The sequence below is a fragment of the Lissotriton vulgaris genome, chromosome 2_1 (genome assembly GCF_964263255.1).
Source record: "Lissotriton vulgaris chromosome 2_1, aLisVul1.2, whole genome shotgun sequence".
NCBI lineage: Eukaryota > Metazoa > Chordata > Amphibia > Caudata > Salamandridae > Lissotriton > Lissotriton vulgaris.
The window spans coordinates 1,722,557,413-1,722,579,307 of record NC_141687.1 but is presented as its reverse complement, the minus strand read 5'-3'; the positions used below and the strand labels follow the sequence as shown (position 1 = coordinate 1,722,579,307).

Here is a 21,895-nt window from a genome sequence, read left to right as displayed (position 1 = left end):
GTTCTGCTCTGCCGTCGTCGACTCCAGGGGGTCCCTGGGTCGTGCTCTACAAATCCTCGTCCCCCCGCTTCTGCTGCAAGATGAAGCCGGCCGAGGGAGCCGTGGACGCTTCGTGGAGCAGCAATGGTACAGCCCACTGGGCATTCCTTTCACTTAGGAAGGGATTGCTACCTCTTGATTGCACCCCGCACCTCTTTATGGCAGGGTTTGCTTTCCTGCAGCAGGCCGTCTCAGGACTTTTTAATGAGAAGACATTCAAACACGTACAAATGGAATAAAAAAGCGAGCCAGCACCCTCCCCCCCGAACAGAACCAATTGTTCGGACACGAGCAATCCATTAAAGAACTAATTCCACCTCCTTCTCAGGGTCAGATATTTTAAAGGGCAAAACTGGCAGTGAATTCCGAGCCCTTCCGCATGGGATTCGACTCTCATTTTCCGCCGTCTTGCGCCGTTGCACATTGGGGTTCGTGGCGATTGACCCCTCAAAGTAGGATGGAGGAATCGGCGAGGGATTCGGTGTAGTAGGGTTAACTCGTAGCGCGCGCCGGAGAATGGGGGCAAAAGACCATGTAAGCACTGAGCCATTACCGAGTAGGAGAAGCAGGACAGAAAAGGACCCCCTGAGTCTTTGGGGGCTCCCCCAGACTTTCAGCAGATAACACAGATAATTGAGAACCGAGGGGGAGCTTCCTGGGACTGCACATGGCACCTTTCCCATGTTTTCGGCAATGGGATTCCAAAGACCTCTGATAGGATGGATACGAGGAACAAGCCAAGAGCACAGTCGCTCTATTAAGCACATTTACATGGAGCTAAACTCACAGGTACCAAACACCAGAAATCAGGATAGAAGCTTTTATTTTCTGTTGTGATGTGGGGCCTTGGTAGGGCTTTTTTCAGTACTGCTGCAATGCCCACATCCCTGCTGTTGTTCCCCAATCGCCTCCTTCCGTTCCAGTTTGTCTTCTGAAATCTCCCAGGCCTCTTGGGTGCACTGTGTCAATTTGTTGAGGCTTGAGTTTAAGCCACTAAGGATTATTGAACCTTCCCTTTCGACGGTCATCAGGTAGAACAAGCATTTGCAATGCAAAAGGCCTCGTATTTACGCGAGTTTCAGCTAGTGGCATTGTAAATGACAATGCCCTTTATTCATGCTTTAAAAACCAAAACATAAATTAAAAGGCATTTTCATTTACAATGCCAATAACTCAAACTCGCGTAAATGCGATACCTAATGCATTGCAAATGCTTATTTTCACTCGCCCTTATGCAAGGGAGGGAGGGTGCAAAAAGATTAGGCGAGCACAGACTGGCTGAGGGGAGGGAGTGGGCAGCGAAGAAGCCGAAGCTGCTCATGGTTCAGCATAGTGTCAAAAAAGCGGCTGCTGTCCTTACTATGAAAGTTAAAAAAAAAAAAAGAAAGAGAGTGCGGCACCAGCTTTAGAGACACTATGCTCAGTATTAAAGTTAAAAAAAAAAACGGAGTGCATTTTCCCTGAATCTGGCGCTACGCTCAGTATTGAAGTAAAAAAAAAATGATTGCCGTGTCCCTAAAGCGGGCGCCGCGCCCAGCATGCAAATACAAAAAAAGCAGCCGCCATTGTCCCAGGTGTAAATAAATAAAATAGTGCTCACCTACTTACAATGCAGACCATGTAACAAGCCAAGTAAAAGGAGTCGCTATGGGTGGTAACAAATGCAGACAAAGCGGTACCAAGGAGGGACTAACAAGCCTTTTTACAAATCGGAAGCAAGCATTTAAGAAGTACAATGACACAAGCCAATGACAAATATGGGCGGAGAGTGGGTTGGGCTTCCACTCCATACTCTATAACAGCGTGCCTCGCAGAGCGAGCAGTGCATGCGCGCTGCAGCTAGACTTGGCCTAAAAAGAGCAGATCCTGAGGCCAACTGAAAATGAAGCTGAAGACAAGGAGACTGGACAAAGGATTAAGGAACAAGAGACATGCTGGAAATGGATCCGCCAGGACAATATGGGACTGCTGCCAGAGACAGGTCTTGGGAGGCAAGACAAGATGGTACTAGATAATGAAGGATGGTGCTGAAGACGAATGACCATTATATGCAGGAGTGAAATAAAGACTGAAACAAGAACGATTTGAACCATACTCCAGATAAGCCATTGGCAGCCAGGAAGGAACTGGAGACTGATGTAGGGGGAGGAAAGACATTGAAGCTAAAGACATTATGAAACTTGACCCTCGATGAAACTGAAGTAGTAGCTAAGATGGTAATTTAACTAAAGTAAACTGCAGCCAACAGCAGTATTAAGATGGCACTGTAAATTGGCTGCAGATGAAGCCAGGATCAGCATACAGCTGGTGGTATCCTATCAGTAGAACTAAATTAACAATGAAGATGGCTGGTCTCTATAAGATGGGAAAAAGTCTTTCTGATCTGGTCCTCTTCATTTGTGTGATCATTCAACGCTCTGCTGGATGCTCAGACCGCAGTAATTTAACCTTCCTCTAAGAATAAAAGCCTTTTTCAATCCTGACCTGCAACCTTCTACTCTGTAATTACAGTACGAGGGCCACATCTTCTCCTGATTCACCCTCTGCTATTCCAGTGCTGGACCCCCGCACAGTTCCGCCAAGGCACTTCAACCTTGACCTGCAACATGTCACATTTGATAGAAATTCTGACAGATTCTGATGAACAATGTGCCACAACTGAGCCGTAGATTTAGATATTAGAGCATCGTTTCATTCCATGCATTGATAACTAACTGCTGGGCAATGGAAAGTATCTACTGATCTCTAAGATGCACCAGGCAGTTTTATTAATTCAGTGTGATCCACCTATGTGATACCTAGAACATATGCCCACTGTGTAATGAATCTGATACTGTGTGTGAAGAAACAAGGACCCCCTGGGTAGTTATAGTTAACGACTCCTAGGGCAGGGTAAACAAGGTATGTGTACAAAAACTTCCTAGGCAATCTGAGTGGCAGACTACAGATAATTGGACTAAGTAGGACTAGGAGTAGGCAAACAATCAGAAAGAAAACATTAATAAAAATTGATCATGATTTTAATTAACATATTAAAAATCATATAAAGAACTAGATGTTCAAGTTATATGACAAACAATTACATAAAATGACACAGTATACACTCTTTATGGATAAAAAGACACCAACATAAACTTGACAGTGTCTACAATAAAAAATGCAGCAAAATTACTAGGAAGTTTTTGTACACATACCCTATGAATCTGATACTGCCACTTAACATGGGAACAGCCTAAACACTATCCTGGTAACATGTTATTACAAGCTGAGCCAGTCTCTGTTGTAAACATTGCAATCAAATTGGAAATGCAACCTGATTTTTCATGGCGCTATGAGGTAATATGATTGGCAGTGCAAGCACTATCTCAATGCTTCTAGCATAAATAATATATCCTGTTCGAGCCCTGTCAGTGTATCATAGAACTGATCTGCATCACCCACTGCAGTTCTACTAGTGTAACATAGGTTTCCGCATTCTCATTGTCACCATTGTAAAAGAAAAGGGAGCGCTTCAATTTTGGCTTCACCCAACAGTATTATGTACCAGTGTGTGATTCAATTTTTCAGTTCAGTGGTTGCATACTACATGGAAAATTAGACGGTTGGGTTGTTACCTTGTTGTGCTGATGTAGCTTGAGTCAACTGCCCTCCCCACATTCTACTGCACCACCGCCAACCACAAACAGCACTTGCTGCTCCACACTAGATCTCAGCTAAGGGTCACCAGATCACTCACTGCAACCACATTGCAATGGGAGTGACACAGACGGGCTGGCAAAGCCTGTCCAGGCACAATATAATATTTGTAGCTGGCCAATGTTGCACCTCTGGATGCTGCTGCCACAGACGGGACATTCCTACCACCTCGTATCAGATCCCATTAAATCTCCACACAGCACATTGCAACATGGTGCCTGTGTGTCCCCCACTAAAATGAAGACCGAAACCCCAACACTGGCATCACTGAAACAAACACTGAGACCTTTACAGAGAAGGAGCTGAGCCAATCACCAGGACCTCTACTTCCCACACTGAGGAAGATCCCCCTGACCCATATGGTGACAGCTGAAAAAATTCCATGGTCTTCATGTGGCCCGGCCAGTCATTAAGTCCCATCAGGGCCAAGACTGAATTGAACATTGGGCCTTAAATAAATCCAACTGAAACAAACACTGTTAGCAGCCTATGGAACAGTGAGACAATGACTCTGCATCTCAAACAGCCTGAAATAGAAACAGGATCCTAGTGAAGCTGCAGTGCCCAACTCCTAGATCCCTAAGGGGCCAGTAGTGTAAATTCAGTAGCAGACCTCAAGAACTGCTGTGAAAGAGAAGGCAGGCCAATGGGTTGCTTATATAACTCCAGTCAAAACCAGGCCTTGGAACTCATCTGCACACAAATCCACCACAGAACACACAAGGCATTTCCCCTTTCTACTGGGACCCCCACAGGAAAGAGCCACAAGGCAATCACTAACCACAGGCATTCCACAGAACCATGATTCACAATCACTAACCTACAGTTGGTCCATCAAAGCGCAGTCTTTGAAGACATCTCTCTAATAATACCTTTTTGAAAATACATGGCAGTGGGACATCGCCTGAGAAAAGCGTGCCCCCTATAACCACACCAGGTCGGCACTCCCTAGCATCTGAAAGTCCACCCACTGCACAGTACACAAAGTCTTTGAGGCATGCATGCTCTCCAAATATGGTTGCCTCCATTTGAGCCCCGCGTTTCCAAATGGTCTGTAATTAGCCATCACTAAAATGTCTCAGATTACACCAGCAGCTCGGTCACTAACACCACGGTCTAACATCTCAGGCCGCCCCCACCTTTAGCTTCACCTCGCTTCAGGAATGGTGGAGTCAGTTTCTACTATGTCTGTGTCTACCAGCCAAAATTCAATCTCCGCATGGTGAACTGAAGAACACTGGGGAAACCTCTAGAAAGGCCTGTGCTAGAGATACCAGAATGCTTCAGCACCACTTCCTGCATGACTGCCGCTACCCAAAACAAAACACAAACCTTAGTTCCAATGGATTGGTGTATTCTTCCACTTTGGGCTTTCCTCGTCCGAGAAAAGGAAAGAAGAGTGCTTAATCAGCTCAACCACGCTGCCATGATCTGTAATTCTGCTCCGGAACCCAGGCTCATCTCCACATGTGCCAACGCCACAATGCGGTAGCCCTGGTGTCATGGGCGCGAGTCCAAGCAAGGAATGTTGGCCCCATCGCCCCTAGTTTGCAAGTAAAAGTCAACATTGGACTGCAGTGGGCCATCAGACCGCTGGGCCTGATGCCTTCACCTACTGTCATGCAGATAACTATGTGCCCTGGAAGTATTTGCAACAACACACCTCATGGAAGCCAACAACAACCCCACTCACTGCCCGCACAGTCGCCTCCAGCTTCCCTGAGATTACTAACATGAAGAGGGTCTCCAAATATGATCCGCTGCTCACTGCAGGACATCTCTTTCCGTGCAGGGCAGCCTTGGGTGGGGAGGATGTCAGTGCTGATTTCTGTGTGTGCAGGGTGGATTCCTGTCTAACCGAGGTTGGAGAAATGGGTCGCATGGGTTGTTTGGAATCGAAAATTGCTCCAGATCACCGCCAAAAACACAGCAGAGGCTCGACAGGCGAGGACGCCGCGGCTCCCCCTTCTCTTGCCGCACTCCCTTCACCCCCACACCGCGCACATACATCACATCAGGGCAGCCATGCTGTGTTTAGGCATGCACGGCTTCACATTGCAAATTGCGTGTCAGGCAGCCGTGGAAAGCACCTTTCATCAGTAATAAATCAAAGGACCCCGGGAGGCAGATCTACAAGAAAACAAGACGCTGAGGGGAGGGGGCGAGGACTGTGGGTGTGTATGTGGGAGGAGGACACCGACCACAACACACAGCAGCAAGAGCAGCAAACGCGAGCTCCCAGGGGTCCTGGAGCAGTGAGTAGGCAACTCTATGCACCACACAGCCCCCTTCTGTCCCTTCCCAGGGGGGTTCTACCCCAGAGTTAAACCACTGCCCCCTTCTGCCCATTCCCAGAGTGTTCTACCCCAGAGTTAAACCACTGCCCCCTTCTGTCCCTTCCCAGGGGGTTTCTACCCCAGAGTCAAGCCACTGCCCCCTTCTGCCCATTCCCAGAGGGTTCTACCACAGAGTTAAACCACTGCCCCCTTCTGCCCCTTCCCAGGGGGTTTCTACATCAGAGTCAAGCCACTGCCCCCTTCTGCCCCTTTTCTGGCGGGTTTTACCCTAGAGTCAAGCCATCCCCCCTTCTGCCTCTTTCCAGGGGGGTCTACCCCAGAGTCAAGCCACTGCCCCCTTCTGCCCCTTCCCAAGGGGTATCTACCTCAGAGTCAAGCCACTACCCCCTTCTGCCCTTCCCCAGGGGGTTTCTACCCCAGTGTCAAGCCACTGCCCCTCTTCTGCCCCTTCCTAGGGGCCTTCTACCCCAGAGTCAAGCCATTGCCCCCTGTTTCTACCCCAGAGTCAAGACACTGCCCCCTTCTGCCCCTTCCTAGGGGTTTCGACCCCAGAGTCAAGCCACTGCCCACTTTTGCCTCTTTCCAGGGGGTTCTACCCCAGAGCCAAGCCACTGCCCCCTTCTGCCCATTCACTGGGGGTTTCTACCCCAGAGTCAAGCCACTGCCCCCTTCTGTCCCTTCCCAGGGGGTTTCTACCACAGAGTCAAGCCACTGCCCCCTTCTGCCCCTTCCCATGGGGTTTCTACCCCAGAGTCAAGCCACTGCCCCCTTCTGCCCCTTCCTAGGTGGTTTCTACCCTAGAGTCAATCCATTGCACCCTTCTGCCTCTTTCCAGGGGATTCTACCCCAGAGTCAAGCCACTGCCCCCTTCTGCCCCTTCACTGGGGGTTTCTACCCCAGAGTCAAGCCCCTGCTGCCTTCTGCCTCTTTTCAGGGGGTTTCTACCCCATAGTCAAACCACTGCCCCTTCTGCCTCTTTCCAGGGGGTTCTACCCCAGAGTCAAGCCACTACCCCTTTCTGTCCCTTCCCAAGGGGTTTCTACCCCAGAGTCAAGCCACTGCCCCCTTCTGCCTCTTTCCGGGAGGTTATACCCCATAGTCAAGCCACAGCCTCCTTCAGTCTCTTTCCAGGGGGTTCTACCCCATAGTCAAGCCACTGCCCCCTTCTGCCTCTTTCCAGGGGGTTCTACCCCAGAGTCAAGCCACTACCCTTTTCTGCCCCTTCCCAGGACGTTTCTACCCCAGAGTCAAGCCACTGCCCCCTTCTGCCTCTTTCCGGGAGGTTCTACCCCATAGTCAAGCCACTGCCCCCTTTTGTCTCATTCCAGGAGGCTCTACCCCATAGTCAAGCCACATGCAGAAGGTCAATGTACCTAGATTTTGACTGACAGTCGCACTTTTCTAGCTGCAATAAACAGGTAATCCCTTGTCAGTCTAAGATTGACATATCTCGCAGATGATATGATCGTCATGCTTTGGCACTCACGAAAGTCTCTGTTGCAGGACTGCCACCAGAATACTGAAGGAGACCCGTTGTGCTTGTAGGCTCACTTACACTTAAGAGAGTTTCTGCTGCACAAGGTCCCGGCAGTAGACCATTTGCGAATCGGAAATAGCGAGAAATCACGGAATCTGCAAAAAAAATAGCGATCCTGCAAATCGTAACGCGGTACCGGCTCATCGATAGCCTCGCCAACTCCTCGCGGACCAGTCATCTTCTGGCCTTAACGAATGTAACCGGCGGCATTGACAACGCCATATTTGGTTTCCCCAAATAGAAGAAATCACCACACGTTCATTTGCTTAATTTGACAGCGACCAAGACGCCGAACTCTGCAGACACAGACTCGGTTAACGATACCAAAAGCAACGCCACCACTGCATACAGCGCTGTGGTACACTGAACGCAAGCCTCATCTCTGCTGCGCAAGTAAATAGCCATCGTACTAGAGAAAACCACAAAGCATGGGCTACGGTCGGCAGTCCATATATTGAGGCTATCCACTTGAACAAAACCTCAATTACAGACACAGTCTTGGCATTTTTATGTATATAAAAAAGGCTTTATTCAGGCAAAATAATTTTTTTAAGTCCTGAAGATGATCCCCTTATAACCGAGCTTGGGATCGAAACGTCGACTCCTTTATGAGTGATCCATACATGTGAACCCAATGTATTATTGTATGGTTGATTCACTCCAGGATACACTGTTAATTCAAATTCACATCAGTGACCTGCAAGCTCACCCTGTTTGCCTGATATTTCTTTCACTTACTGTCCTCTTCATTTCTTTCTCGCGTACAGCACAGGACTGTGCCCCACTGTAACCCTTATTGTTTTGGTTATATGTTTTATTTCCATACTGAACAAACCTATCAAATTAATAAAAATTCCCTGTCCGGCTGGACAAGGGATTCTGAACTATATAGCAGCCCATTGTGGTCTATATAATATCTTTGTTTACCTTTATTCCTACATGCTAAGGACCACTTGTCTCCTTTAAAATGTTAAACTACCCCATAGTCAAGCCACTGCCCCCTTCTGCCTCTTTCCAGGGGGTTCTACCCCAGAGTCAAGCCACTACCCTTTTCTGCCCCTTCCCAGGACGTTTCTACCCCAGAGTCAAGCCACTGCCCCCTTCTGCCTCTTTCCAGGAGGTTCTACCCCATAGTCAAGCCACTGCCCCCTTTTGTCTCTTTCCAGGAGGCTCTACCCCAGAGTCAAGCCACTGCCCCCTTCTGCCTCTTTCCAGGAGGTTCTACCCCATAGTCAAGCCACTGCCCCCTTTTGTCTCTTTCCAGGAGGCTCTACCTCAGAGTCAAGCCACATGCAGAAGGTCAGTGTACCTAGATTTTGACTGACAGTCGCACTTTTCTAGCTGCAATAAACAGGTAATCCCATGTCAGTCTAAGATTGACATATCTCGCAGATGATATGATTGTCATGCTTTGGCACTCACGAAAGTCTCTGTTTCTGGACTGCCACCAGAATACTGAAGGAGACCCGCTGTGCTTGTAGGCTCACTTACACTTAAGAGAGTTTCTGCTGCACAAGGTCCATCCAAGGGCGATGTAGATCCAGGGGTTGGCTGAGTTGCTCTGTTCCAGGAAAGGGGATCACAAGGGATGGGATTTAGGTGTGACAAGTGCATATCCTCTTTGATATGCACAACACATAGGTGGACTCCCCTTACAAGCGGCGGATACTAATGAGATCCACCCTTGTGTAGCAAGCTCCTTCCTGGTCCATGGGTGCGTGCTGTAGCAGATACAACTGGGCCGCACACATCAATCACAATGATCATTGACGAGTACACCACCAAGACCGGAAAAAAGCTCTCAGCCACATAGCAGTGTATGGGAGAAGGGAGCGTTTAATCTCTGTTTTTTTAACTGTTCAAAACCCGGGCTAGTAAATAAACAGTTGTGTTTAGAAGGGAGTTGATTTCCCCGTTCCTCCAAAGTGCCAATGCGGCCATCTTTGCACCGGTGCAACCCTAAGCTTAAATCACTACTCATGGTTGACACTTGAGAATGAAAGCAATGATGTATTTCTTTTACAAGATGTGTACAAAGCTGTTTCAGGCTTTTTTGTTTTTGCAGAAAAAGCTCACCCCTGATACTGTACTAATGAGACCCAAAGACAGCTCTGCTAATGAACTTCGACCTTGAGCTATGGTGATGCCTCCTGTAACGGTACTAATACCCTTACACCGCTTACTTCAGTCATGGCCTGGAGTCTTTCTGCTATTCCCAAAATTAGAGAGAGGGGTCCTACTCACCAAAGGGACAGGACACCACAAATAGACACCTCTGTCAAAAGCAAGATCCCTTTGGGCTCCTTCTAAGCATACAGGTACACAATACTATCATGCATACATATTACAATCATACATGCATTATTAAAATCATCACCAAATAGAAACCAAAAGAATAATATAAAGAATGTCATATATTTATTATATATGATCCTTATAGGATTCAAAAATATAAAAATAAATTTTGTTTAAAAAGCGAGTTTAAAAAACAGATACATCATCAATATACTTTAAATGATCTCATTTATTAAAAACATATCTTAAAAACAACCTGGGAGAATAGGACAAGTATAAGAGACATCAGAAACTTGATAGATCAAATGAGCACACCAAGTCTATATACACTAAAGCTGATAACCCTGGTTCATCACTTTATCGCATTATTTTCTCCTAATCGAACCCGGTTAGTGCTTGGGTACTCAATCAACACAAAGCAACATGTTTCGGTGGCATAGTGTGATTCACCACCTTCTTCAGGCTTATGTTTGCACAATTCAGTGTCTCCCAACACAATCCGAAAAATAGCACGTCAATATCCACAGAGAGATCTATCTCTTCCTCTGGTGTGGTTTCCCTTATTTCCGAGCAACACAGTATAAAGAAAATGGGGGAATGTACGTCCTCCCTTTCTTAATGTTTCTTTAGTTGATGTAGATAAATAAAGAAATAATGTGAATAAAAACGGGTCAAACTTCACTAGTGCCCTTCGATAAAATTCAACAGTACATTACCACTGGAGCTATGGCGATAAATTCCTTATTTTATATATGCTCCCAAGAACTTTAACAAATTTTATAGTCCAAATTTGAGGAAGTTGGAGCACACCAGGATACTTTTTAAGTCCCGTCATCTCAAGCAGTAATCCCACACACTTGGAAGAGCGGTGTTAAAGTTCTTGAGGAGCATATATAAAATAAGGAATTTATCTCCATAGCTCCACTGGTAATGCACTGCTGAATTTTATCGAAGGGCACTAGTGAAGTTTGACCCGTTTTTATTCACATTATTTCCTCATTTTTCAACATCAACTAAAAAAGAATTAAACACCCCCCCCCCCTCCCCCCATTTTCTTTATACTGTATGGCTCGGAAATAAAGGAAATCACACCATAGGAAGAGATAGGTCTCTCTGTGAATACTGACGTGCTATTTTTCGGATTGTGTTGGGAGACACTGAATTGTGTATACATAAGCCTGAAGAAGGCGGTGAATCACACTATACCACCCAAACACGTTGCATTGTGTTGATTGAGCACCCAAGCACTAACCGGGTTCGATTAGGAGAAAATAATGCGATAAAGTGATGAACCAGGGTTATCAGCATTAGTGCATATAGACTGGGTGTGCTCATTTGAACTATCAAGTTTCTGATGTCTCTTATACTTGTCCTATTCTCCCAGGTTGTTTTTAAGATATGTTTTTAATCAATGTGATCATTTGAAGTATATTGATGATGAATATGTTTTTTAAACTAGCTTTTTAAATAAAATGTATTTTTATATTTTTGAATCCTATAAGGATCATATATAATAAATATATGTATTTATTTATTTATAAAGTTTTATATAGCGCAAACTTGATCCCGAAGGATATCAGAGCGCTTCACAAATTGAGGGAATGAGGTTACATCAGTACGAGAGTCAAATGGGGAAAATACATAGAAAATTAAAAAATTGTGCACAGGAAAGGACAATATAGGCATTGAAAGCATAATGGGAAGGGGAGCAAATACAGTAGGAAAATACCGGGGTGACATCCATTCTTGGAGTGTGTCCGATGCACTAAGAGCTGACCATCGCTCTTCTTATGAAGGTAGGAATTTGTTCATGAGGAATCTTTTTGCTTCCGGTTTGAAAGCAACCTTGGAGGAGATTCTCCGGATTTCCGGTGGAAAAGAGTTTCACATTTTTGGGGCAGATCCTGAGAACGCTCGAAGACAAGTTCTCTTTTTGCGGAAGATCTGGGGTTTCAGGAGGAAGGAATTAGCACTCCTTGACGGTCTCCCCCCTCCGGATAGTTTTAAAATTTGCGCCAGGTAATTGGGGGTTTTGAAGTGGAGGGCTTTGTGCGATAAGCATGCAATCTTTAGTTGAATTCTAGCTTCGTAGGGCAGCCAGTTTAGAGATTTTAGGACCGGGGAGATGTGGGCATTTCGCTTGGTGCCCGTAATCAGTCTGGCCTCTGGCCGCAGCGTTCAATGAAGCCTTTAGCGGAGCCAAAGTGTATTTGGGGAGGCCGCATAACGTAGCACTGCCATAGTCAAGCCTCGGTAGTACTAGCGCTTGGACCACCTGCTTGAAGTCGGCTTGAGGTAAGAAAGGTATGAGGTTCCTGAGAGTTCTCAGAAGGTGGTTAGCTCCCTTACTTACGTTGCTGATGTGGGTCTTCATATTCAGGTGTTTGTCCAAAGTGATTCCTAGCGATTTAGCTGAGTCAATCATGCGGGGGGAGCAGTTGAAGGCTGTGAATTGGGTCATCCAGAGGTCAATGTTAGGAGTGTGTTTCGGGGGAGAGATGAGGAGGTATTCTGTTTTGGAGGCGTTTAGCAGGAGGTGGTTCTCAGTTAGCCAAGTTTGAGTAGTCAATAGGGTGGAATTGAGTGAAGAATTGTTGTCTGGGGAGGAGATTTTCAGGTAGAATTGGGTGTCGTCTGCATGCATATGGAATCGAATGTCCAAGGATTTTAGTACAACAGCTAATGGTTCCAGAAACAAATTGAAGAGAATGGGAGATAAGGAGGATCATTGTGGAACCCCCATGGTGACTGGGGCTGGGTGGGAGAGAGAGTGGTTCACCTTAACTCTTTGGGATCTGTGCTGGAGGAAGGACGAAAACCATTGCAGCACCTTCTACATTCTTTATATTATTCTTTTGGTTTCTATTTGGTGTTGATGACTTGAATAATACATATATGATTGTAATGTGTATGCATGATAGTATTGTGTACCAGTATGCTTAAAAGGAGCCCAAAGGGATCTTGTTTTTGACAGAAGTGTCTCTCTGCTATTCCACAACTTTTACCCACAACCATCTCGGTCCAATGTACCTGAATGCTGACTTGCACCACTCTCTGCATTTGTGGTTGAACGGACAGATCTGCTGACTTTTGGAGCTGGGGACACAGGTTCGAATCTTGGCATCGGCTCAACATCGTGTGATTCTGGGCAAATCACTTAATCTCCCCGTGCCTACCACAAAATTAATGTGTCCTTGTGTAACGTAACTGGTGCTCATGTAAAGTGCTCCAATACCTTTAGGTCGAGTTTGCACTATATAAAACTGCAAATAACCCAAGCAGAGCTCTGTCATAGATGTCAGTCCTAGTAGGCCTTGAGAGAGACAGACAGACACAAACACACTCACCCCGTGCACCTTAGTGGGAATATGAAGTATTCCACCATCAAGGTGAATGGATAATGCAACAGCTCAAGTTACCTACACCTGTGCATTGTACGTTTAAGTCCTTCATTTGATCCCAATGACTCTTGAACCTAATCGGATATTAGTTTGCCCCACAATGCAGTTTTGCACAGGAGCCACACATGTTGTGTACTTATTACACAATTTCTTTAAATCCTGTAACTATGTCCAACATATGTCTCTCGTTGCATGAGTGAAGCCGAGATATATTGATTGCCAAGAGGAGAAGGGTCATTTAGAGTGAATCTGGTGCTCACTAGGGAACACTTATCGATTCTAGATATTGCTGTAGTGTGTGAATGGTTTCAGGACATTTTGTATGTTGACCACAAGTCTCCTTTTCTCTTTCCTCTAGATATTTGGTGTTGGAACACGTTTCTGGGGGTGAACTCTTCGACTATCTAGTGAAAAAAGGACGATTGACGCCTAAAGAGGCCAGAAAGTTCTTCCGACAAATCATTTCAGCTTTAGATTTCTGCCACAGCCACTCAATATGGTGAGTTAAGCATAAGAGACACTTATTGCTCACGCAAACCTATCCCTTGAATCTCATTGAGTAAAGAATTTCAGATTTCTCCTTCTACCATGACTCCATCATAAAGAATAAACTCTCTTAGTAACCTTCTGTGAAGGCTGTTTTTGTTTCTGATTAATGCGGCTAGAAATATTGAGAGGCAAATCTCTCTTGTTAAGCTACTGGACTATCATCACTGTGTAACCACCTGGGGCCAGTGGTACCCGTACACCTTATCTGCTCGGAAGCAGCAAACAAAAGAGAATGGAGTTTATGAGACTTATATGCTGTGTTATTGTTCTATTTATCTGTGACTTCATGTGGTGTTCTAACTTGGAGCTTTTAAGGTTGCTGCTCAGAAAGTGGTGAATAAAAGGTCATGCATAGTGCTAGCCTGCTTTATTGACATAAAATCTCTCTTGATAAGCTACTCCACTATCATCACTGTGTAACCACATGGGTCCAAAAGTCCCCCTTTCAGATCGAAGCCGGGTGGAGACTGATGGGTCTTTGGACCTTTGCACAGCTTTATAGGGTCAGTGGGGCCAAGAGGGGATTGGCAATTCTGTTACAGTGCCCAGTCCCAAGACTTGTGGATAGCCCTTTGTCATGCCGCACCAAACGGAAGCTTATGGGTGCTGCTTTCGTTGAATGGTGGGTCCCTTTTTTAAACAAAGGGGCCTCTTAGTGATAAATGGGAATACAAATGCACATAAAGCCATTGTTTCAGGGGGTGAGCTCACCTGTACCTTACAGTTACTTCCTTTCTCTAGGCTATAGCTGGAAAGGTTCACTGTAGGAATTCAAGCTGATTTGGGATGGGCCACTTTTCTTCTTGCCTGGCTGGTGGTCCTCTCTCAGGCAGCACTTCCAGGCAGCACATGGATTGAGTTCCTTAGAGCCTCAGGCATAGGCTCACCAATAGTTCTGCGGGCACAGTACAGTGTAACTTTTGAACGTGCCTGTGTGGTAAGCTTACATCTTCTGTTCAATGTAGTTTATTCAGTAACCTACTGCCAAACACACTCATTGTATCATTCAATTATTCAGTAAAAGTCAATCGGGCTGGTCGAATCTGCTTACTTTTTGTCATTGTTGAGTTGCCATATGTCTGTTTAAAAATCTAAATCCAGTTGTGTTGCTGATCAGAGGATGGCCTGTTTACTTCTAGCATGCAGTTAGTTAGGCCTGCCTCAAGGAGGCACTGCTGGGCAGATTTGATGAATTTCCGTTCAGTGAAGCTGCCTGTGTGGGAAGATTAGTTGACTCCAGAGACAGCACAGGAGGAAGAAGACCTAAGAGGTGTTTTTTTTCTTACTGGTGGGCATCCATACTCCCTCTTCCTCTCTGTCCATCACTCTCATCCTCAATCACAACCATTCTCTTTTACTTCTTACTTCTCACACATTACTGATGCCACTGGACATCACACAACATAGCTGTCCGCTCTCCGAGGGTGTAGTAACGATGTTTTCGAAAAATGGATAATTGCCATCAGCCAGGAAACAAAGGAATTGTTGCTTGTCCAGGATTTCCCCACAAGAACAATATCAAGGGGGGTCCATTATTTGCCCAGCAATTAGATAATGGATGGTAACGAGAGTATGGGATGTGGCGTCTCGGTAGATCAGGGACCATACAGCTATACTATAGTAATAAATAGAATTTGTTAGGACCACTAGAAAAATGGACTGGACAGGGCTGCTGGTACAAACATCTGTAGACCTTCTTCCCCACGAAAGCTGGAGTAGACGTGGAGATGCTGCCAATAATTCAATAGGGAGAGTGAGTTTTTGCAAATGCATCTCAGAAACTCAAGAGCCATCCCTGAATGTGGACAAAGAAAGAGGAGGGTAAGATATATGTAGAGGGCAATAGTAACGAAGTCATTCACTGTCAATATTAGTTCTGCCACTAGCTAAGAGCTTTTGATTTGACTAAAATGATGCATGAAATATACTTACTGGAGCTCTCAGCCATTCCTCCTAATTCATTGGTCCTTGCTGTTTCATCCACATTTGCCTTCCACCCACTATAGCATACAGCATGGGGAACTTGGTCAGCCGACTTCATCAATTGGCTAAATTCACTAGATCTTCACGCAAAGTAGCTCCCTTCAGCGCCTGTGACTACCATGGACATTTATGCTTTTTGAGGCTAAACATATTTTTTTTAATGTTTTATATTGGTGAGGGTTTGGCAGCTCCTACATCAAAAAGGGTTACAAAAACCATAACAAAATAAGCATTGACAAAGCCAAAATGCTGGCAGCCAACAGCAGACCTATTGGCTTTGCCAATGTTTATATTCAGAATACAGTTTGCAGCACTGAACAGTGGGTGTCTTAGGAGAGCAGAATAAACACTATTTTCACTAGCCCTTCTACGCTGTTGGTCTCCTGCCAGACTCAGTGAAAGGAATATAGTGCTGTGTCACTGAGGAAGTCTGAACATGTCTTGAGAGTCCAGAGATCCTGTGAAAGTCTAGACTTGCATCATTTAATTTCCTGCCGCAATAGCTCTTGTTTTTCCTGACATAATGATGGTCTGATTCATCTCTTTTTTTATGAGCTTATTGGTATTTCAATACAGAAACAAATGCTAGTACCATGGATTCCACAGGGGTAGAGGGCAAAACTGTCACATAACCGTGCGCGTGTGGCGGTGTGCAAACAAATCACCAAAGTGAACACTCGTGTGCTACCTTTTGGTGCACTGTGCTTCCTGGCATTGTTCCCTTGTATTTTTAAATAACCTAGATAAGCTCATGTAACCCGTATATTGTCTTCAAGTAGGACGATAGCCAGGCTTCTGTTTACCTGACTTGTAAGGGAGACACGCTCCTCTGCTAACGCCTCAGATAATGGTGCCATTTAGTGGTACAGGAGCATTCAGCATACCAGGTGAGCCTGGCATCCTCTGTGCGTGAAGCTGTGGGTGCCTTGTTGTGGGTGTGTGCTATGGTTAGATGTAGGACAACACCAATGCCACTACAGCTGTCTGTCTACCAAACAGGTGGACAGCCCCTATTCATACACTGAAGTTGTCTCCATGCAGGCACCACTAAAGATATAGCTGTAATAAGTTTATGTTTAGCATCTTTGACACCAGTTCTGAACTGCATTAAAAGTAAGTGGGGCTTCTGCCCGCTTTGTGTAAATATTTATCAAGGACCCCCTGAGTACATGGAAATGAAGTTCCTAGACCAGGGAAAAGCAAATAATTTGATATGTATCAATCTAGGCAACAGAACGTAATAAGTGGTCGAAATGAACTGAGCTAAAACATAGGTTGTTTGTAAAAAAGGGGTAGTTCAATTTTATTCATAAATTCTTTTTAAAAAACACATTAAAATAATAATACATATTCACAAATTGTATGCGACATAATAAATCAACAATACACAGCAACACTTTAAGAGAGAAGGACAAATAATCCAACAAATGAAGGTTATATAAAATGAACACAGTTTTTAAGAGAGAAAGGTGTGGCTAAAATAATCTCTACGCGCGTTTCGGCGAACCAGCGCCTTCTTCTGGAGCAGCCACGATAGTATCTGAAATGGGAAAATTCCATAAAACAAAAAATATTATGTACAATAATGCATCAATTTATATTATGTTACACAGAGAAAATTAAAACAAACCCATGTTAGGCTAATAGTCTCAGACTTTCCATTATATTGTGACCAAGCTTATTAATATTACAATAATACTTTGACGGATTTCTTTTCCTTGCCTTAATGATCATCAAGAAAAATAGAAAAATGGAGTGAATCCTTTTAACTCATATATTCTTATATGAGATAATGGCCAAAAAAGGGAGAAGGAGTGGATACCTTTATACTAAATAGATTATTCCCAAGTTTTGGTGGTGAGGAAGCAGGGTTCTTACATAGGATGGCAAATGCGAGGAATCAAATGATTGATATTAGTGATGGAAAATACGAAATATTCTAAATGGTGGCAATTCGCAGCGTGCTATCAACGCGGGACTTAAACAATGGTATACAATACATTCATATCATAGATAAGGTCACTTACTTAAAAAACACGGAGTATATTAATGCTATTTGATGTTCTCAATCTGGATTATCTGTATAATGACTTTCTTTTCTTTGGTTAGGTGACGAAGATATTCTAGACCCTAAAAAACATAGACATTTCATGAACATTGATTGTTGTCTTAGTGTAGTCTATGATTTTCTAACCAGCCCATATTTAATGAAAGGACCAAGCTAGTGTTTTACCTATTTTAGTTAAGGTTTGCAGATAGATATTCCATAGTCACACGATGTAATTTGTTTGTCTTGATTGTTGATTTTTGAATTTCTATATTTCCTAGAAGAAATTATGAGTTCTTTTAGTTTATTGAATCTTTTCTATTTTTGATATTTTATATTAACTAGACAGTTAGTGAGGATACATTAGTAGTTTTTTGAAAACATTTTCATTTTCGAGGATGAAGGTACCTTAAGTGAGGAGTGGGATTTCAGTTAGACCCGCCTGCCGGAGTTAAAATTTATGGCCACGATAATGAATATTTTTGTGGATCCCAAAAGATATAGTCCTCCTGATGTGGAGATAACAAATGGCGAGATTGCCTATAGAATGGATGGAAAGAATTCTGGCATCAATTTTTGGAGAACAGTCAATGCATGGCGACTTCATAGACTTACTGTCTCTTAAAGAAGAAGGACTGATAGTTACCTTTTTACTTGTGCTCAAGGAGCGATGGATTTCAAAGTGGTTTAAAATAACTCCCTGTCTGTAAAATGAACAAACAGGGGGGGGAAAGGAGAGAGAGAATTCTGTTACCCACTGTTTACTTTGGAGATTATCAGTTAACTAAACAAGTGATCAGAGTAAAATTACCGCATAGGGATTTTAGCGAACACTTACCCAATAGATATCAACAGGGCTCAGAGATTCCGGCGGCGGGACACGGGGGTTCTATGCTCCTTCCACGAAAGACGGCATTTTAAAGTGCCTTTACTTCCTGTATATATACCCTATTTGATTGGATGATTGAGTACACCTGACCTGGTGTTGACATAAAAAAAGGACCAAAAATTAAGAAGAAATGAAAAGAGGACCAGATTCTCTAGAGCAGGAATCAACAATGGCTCCCACGTAAAATGTCACTGGTGTGAACATGAAAGAAGGACCAAAAAATAGGAAGAAGTAAAAAAAGGACCAGATTCTCTAGAGAAAGAATCAGCAATGGCTCCCATGTAAAATATCACTGGATATACATCGGTGCTGATGTATAGCACAAGGATTAACCAGCTTAACCGAGTGGAAAGCAATTGGGGAGTGGAGCTATATTTTAACTTGGGACTAGAGTCAGATTTAGCTGATGTCAAATCCAAGCAAAAAGATTCTAAATATATAGCGCTTCAAGATTAGGTGCACAAAAATGACTCATTATAGATTTGGTGCTGGTTTTTTCAATATTTTTAGAGTAAAAAAGATTTCTATAGGAAAGTTATTTTTCCTGAAATTCGTAAAAACTGTACTTCCATTAAACAAAAAATAATGCGTGTGAATTTAACGAGGCTCCATGCCTTTTGTTATTTTAGAAAAGTCGAGCATTAATATTCCTTCGATCTAGTTGTTGCTTAATTACACCTGTACGACAAAGTAAGGTGCAGGGAAAGATTCCCCTAATCAGGAGCTTAAACTTTAGATAAAAAGGGAGCAGGGTGAACTACATCTTGGGAGAACACTGGGATTGACTTTTCTTATTACTGAATGCCTATTATTAGGTAATTTAAATTTAATCATAAAGAGTGAGAAGCTGTTTTTGCTGCGGTAGGGAGAGTCAAAAGATGTTCTAGCAAATAGCGTGCTCCCATGGCAATTCGCTATTCATTCCTTCTCGAAAGGTGTTGAAGACAAATATCCAGAACACCTCTCTCTTTTTTCTGATGGCACAACCCCCATTGGAGTCTGCAGTATGAATTTTTTCTAGGACTCTCCATTTAAGGTCCTCTGCCTGATGTCCCTTTTCTAGGAAATGCTTCACCATTGGGGCAGCGAGTTTGTGGGTTCTTATCGCTGAACGATGTTCATTTAACCGTGTTTGTATAGTTCGAGATGTTTCTCCTATATACCCGAGGAGACACGGGCACTGTATAAAGTAGATCAGATTTGAAGATTTACAGTTCCACATTTCTTTTGCCACTGTTGTGTGGCCATTGTATGTGAATTCTTTTCCTCTTATGATACTAGCACAAGAGGAACATGAGGAGCAGGGGAAAGTTCCTTTTATCGGATTGCCTGATACAATCGACCTCTGTGTTAAAAGATTTTTGTCCGATGTAGGTTGGAAACGTGAACGAACAATATGTTCTTTGATGTTTTTATTCCTTTTGTAGGCAAATAGTGGTTTAGCTAGTTTCAGTTCTGGAGTACAATTGCTATTTAAAATGTGCCAGTTTGAATTTATGACTTGTTTAATTTTTGTGTCAAGGGTGGAATGTTTAGTTACACAGACCACCTGGTTGGTGGTTTTAGCTGGCTTTTGTTGGAGCAAATAATTGCGATCATAATAGCGGGCACGCTTATAAGCGTGTCTCACTAGCCGGTGTGGGTAGCCTCTCTCGATGAATTTACTTCTCATCGCAATCGCCTGTTTATCAAAGTCTGCCAGGCTGGTGCAGTTGCGCCTAACCCGTAGAAACTGAGAGAATGGAATTGAATCTTTTTGTGATCTAGGGTGGAAACTACTGTAGTGCAGCAAGGTGTTTCTTGCTGTGGGTTTCGTATGTAGATCCATTTTTAAAAAACCATCATCATTTATAATTTCAATGTCTAAAAATTCAACCTTCTCATCACTGATATGCGACGTGAAGTGGAGATTAGGGTCTGCTTCGTTTATCCAATAGACGAACTCGTCTAGTGCCTCCCTCTCATTGGTCCAGACAAAAAAAATGTCATCTATGTATCTGGACCAATGGGAGACAGACTCGAAAAAGGGCGCCAATTCATTATAGATGTTTTTTGCTTCGAAGGCCGCCATATATATATTCGCAATCGAGGGCGCTACTGAAGCCCCCATACTTACACCCTTTATCTGGCGATAAGTATTCAAGCCAAATTCAAAAAAGTTGTCAGTTAAGACAATTTTTAGACATGCCAATAAAAATGATTTAGGGCAGGGTATGTTGTATGAGTCAATGAACCAAGATGTAGCTGTCATTGCTCCAAGGATGGGAATATTGCTATACAGAGACTCTACGTCCAATGTAACTAGAAGGTCTCTTCCAGAGGTAAAGGTTAAGCCTTCTGTCTTTTGAATCATGTCACCTGTGTCACGCACATATGACCTGATCTTAGATATAAATGGACGTAGGTGGTTATCTATATATTTGGAAAGGGGCTCAGTAGCTGTACCAATGGTTGACACTATGGGTCGATAAGGTGGATCTAAAGGGTTTTTGTGAATCTTAGGCAGCCCGTATATACAGGCTGTTTTTCCCAGATTGTGATTTAAGAATTCAAATTCTTTAAGATTGATGTGACCATCTTCTAAAGCTGTTTTGGTTAAAGATCTTATTTTTTTAGATAGATTCAGTGAAGAGTATGCTTGAGTAGGGATGTAAAAGGTCTTGTCGCTTAGCATTTTTAACATGTTTAGTTCGTATTGGGAAGTGTCAATAAGGACAATCCCACCTCCCTTGTCGCAACTCTTAATGGTAAGATCTTTGTTGGTGGAAATAGTTGATAGAGCTAGATGTTCTTCTTTGTCTATATTATAGATTGGTTTTGGAATGTATCTCAAGGCCTGGTCCAATTTCTTTAAAACGACCAGCTCAAAAGTGGCCACTTCTGGTCCTAGTTGTTCCAAAGAGGGACTAAAGGTCGAGGGAAGACATAAAGATTTGGCATTGGTTGTTTCTATATCAGTATCATCATTAGTTGAGAAAAATCTTTTCAAACGTATTTTCCGAAAAAAAGAAATTATATCGCAATATAGTTCAAAAAGGTTTGGAGTTGAATGGGGCACAAAAGAAAGACCTTTAGATAGCAGAGCAATACTGGAAGAATCTAAATCAGTTTTAGAAAGATTAAAGATGGGAATTATATTCCCTGCTTCCAATACTGCCTGCT

At 43.7% G+C, this 21,895-nt stretch overlaps 1 protein-coding gene and 1 long non-coding RNA gene across 2 annotated transcripts in view; one reads left to right on the top strand and one right to left on the bottom strand.

Annotated features, from left to right (window-relative positions):
- BRSK2 (BR serine/threonine kinase 2) overlaps positions 1 to 21,895 on the top strand; it is a 683,888-nt gene that overhangs the window by 396,396 nt on the left and 265,597 nt on the right. The window contains exon 4 of the mRNA XM_086957728.1: positions 13,624 to 13,764. Coding sequence (XP_086813854.1) covers positions 13,624 to 13,764 — 141 coding nt within the window. The remainder of the gene's footprint in view (positions 1 to 13,623; positions 13,765 to 21,895) is intronic.
- Positions 16,955 to 18,941, bottom strand: LOC147733188 (uncharacterized). The gene is made up of 5 exons (XR_015308706.1): positions 18,491 to 18,941; positions 18,253 to 18,384; positions 18,031 to 18,121; positions 17,825 to 17,927; positions 16,955 to 17,337 (listed from the first exon to the last, which is right to left on the bottom strand). It is a non-coding gene; the product is annotated as an uncharacterized LOC147733188 (long non-coding RNA).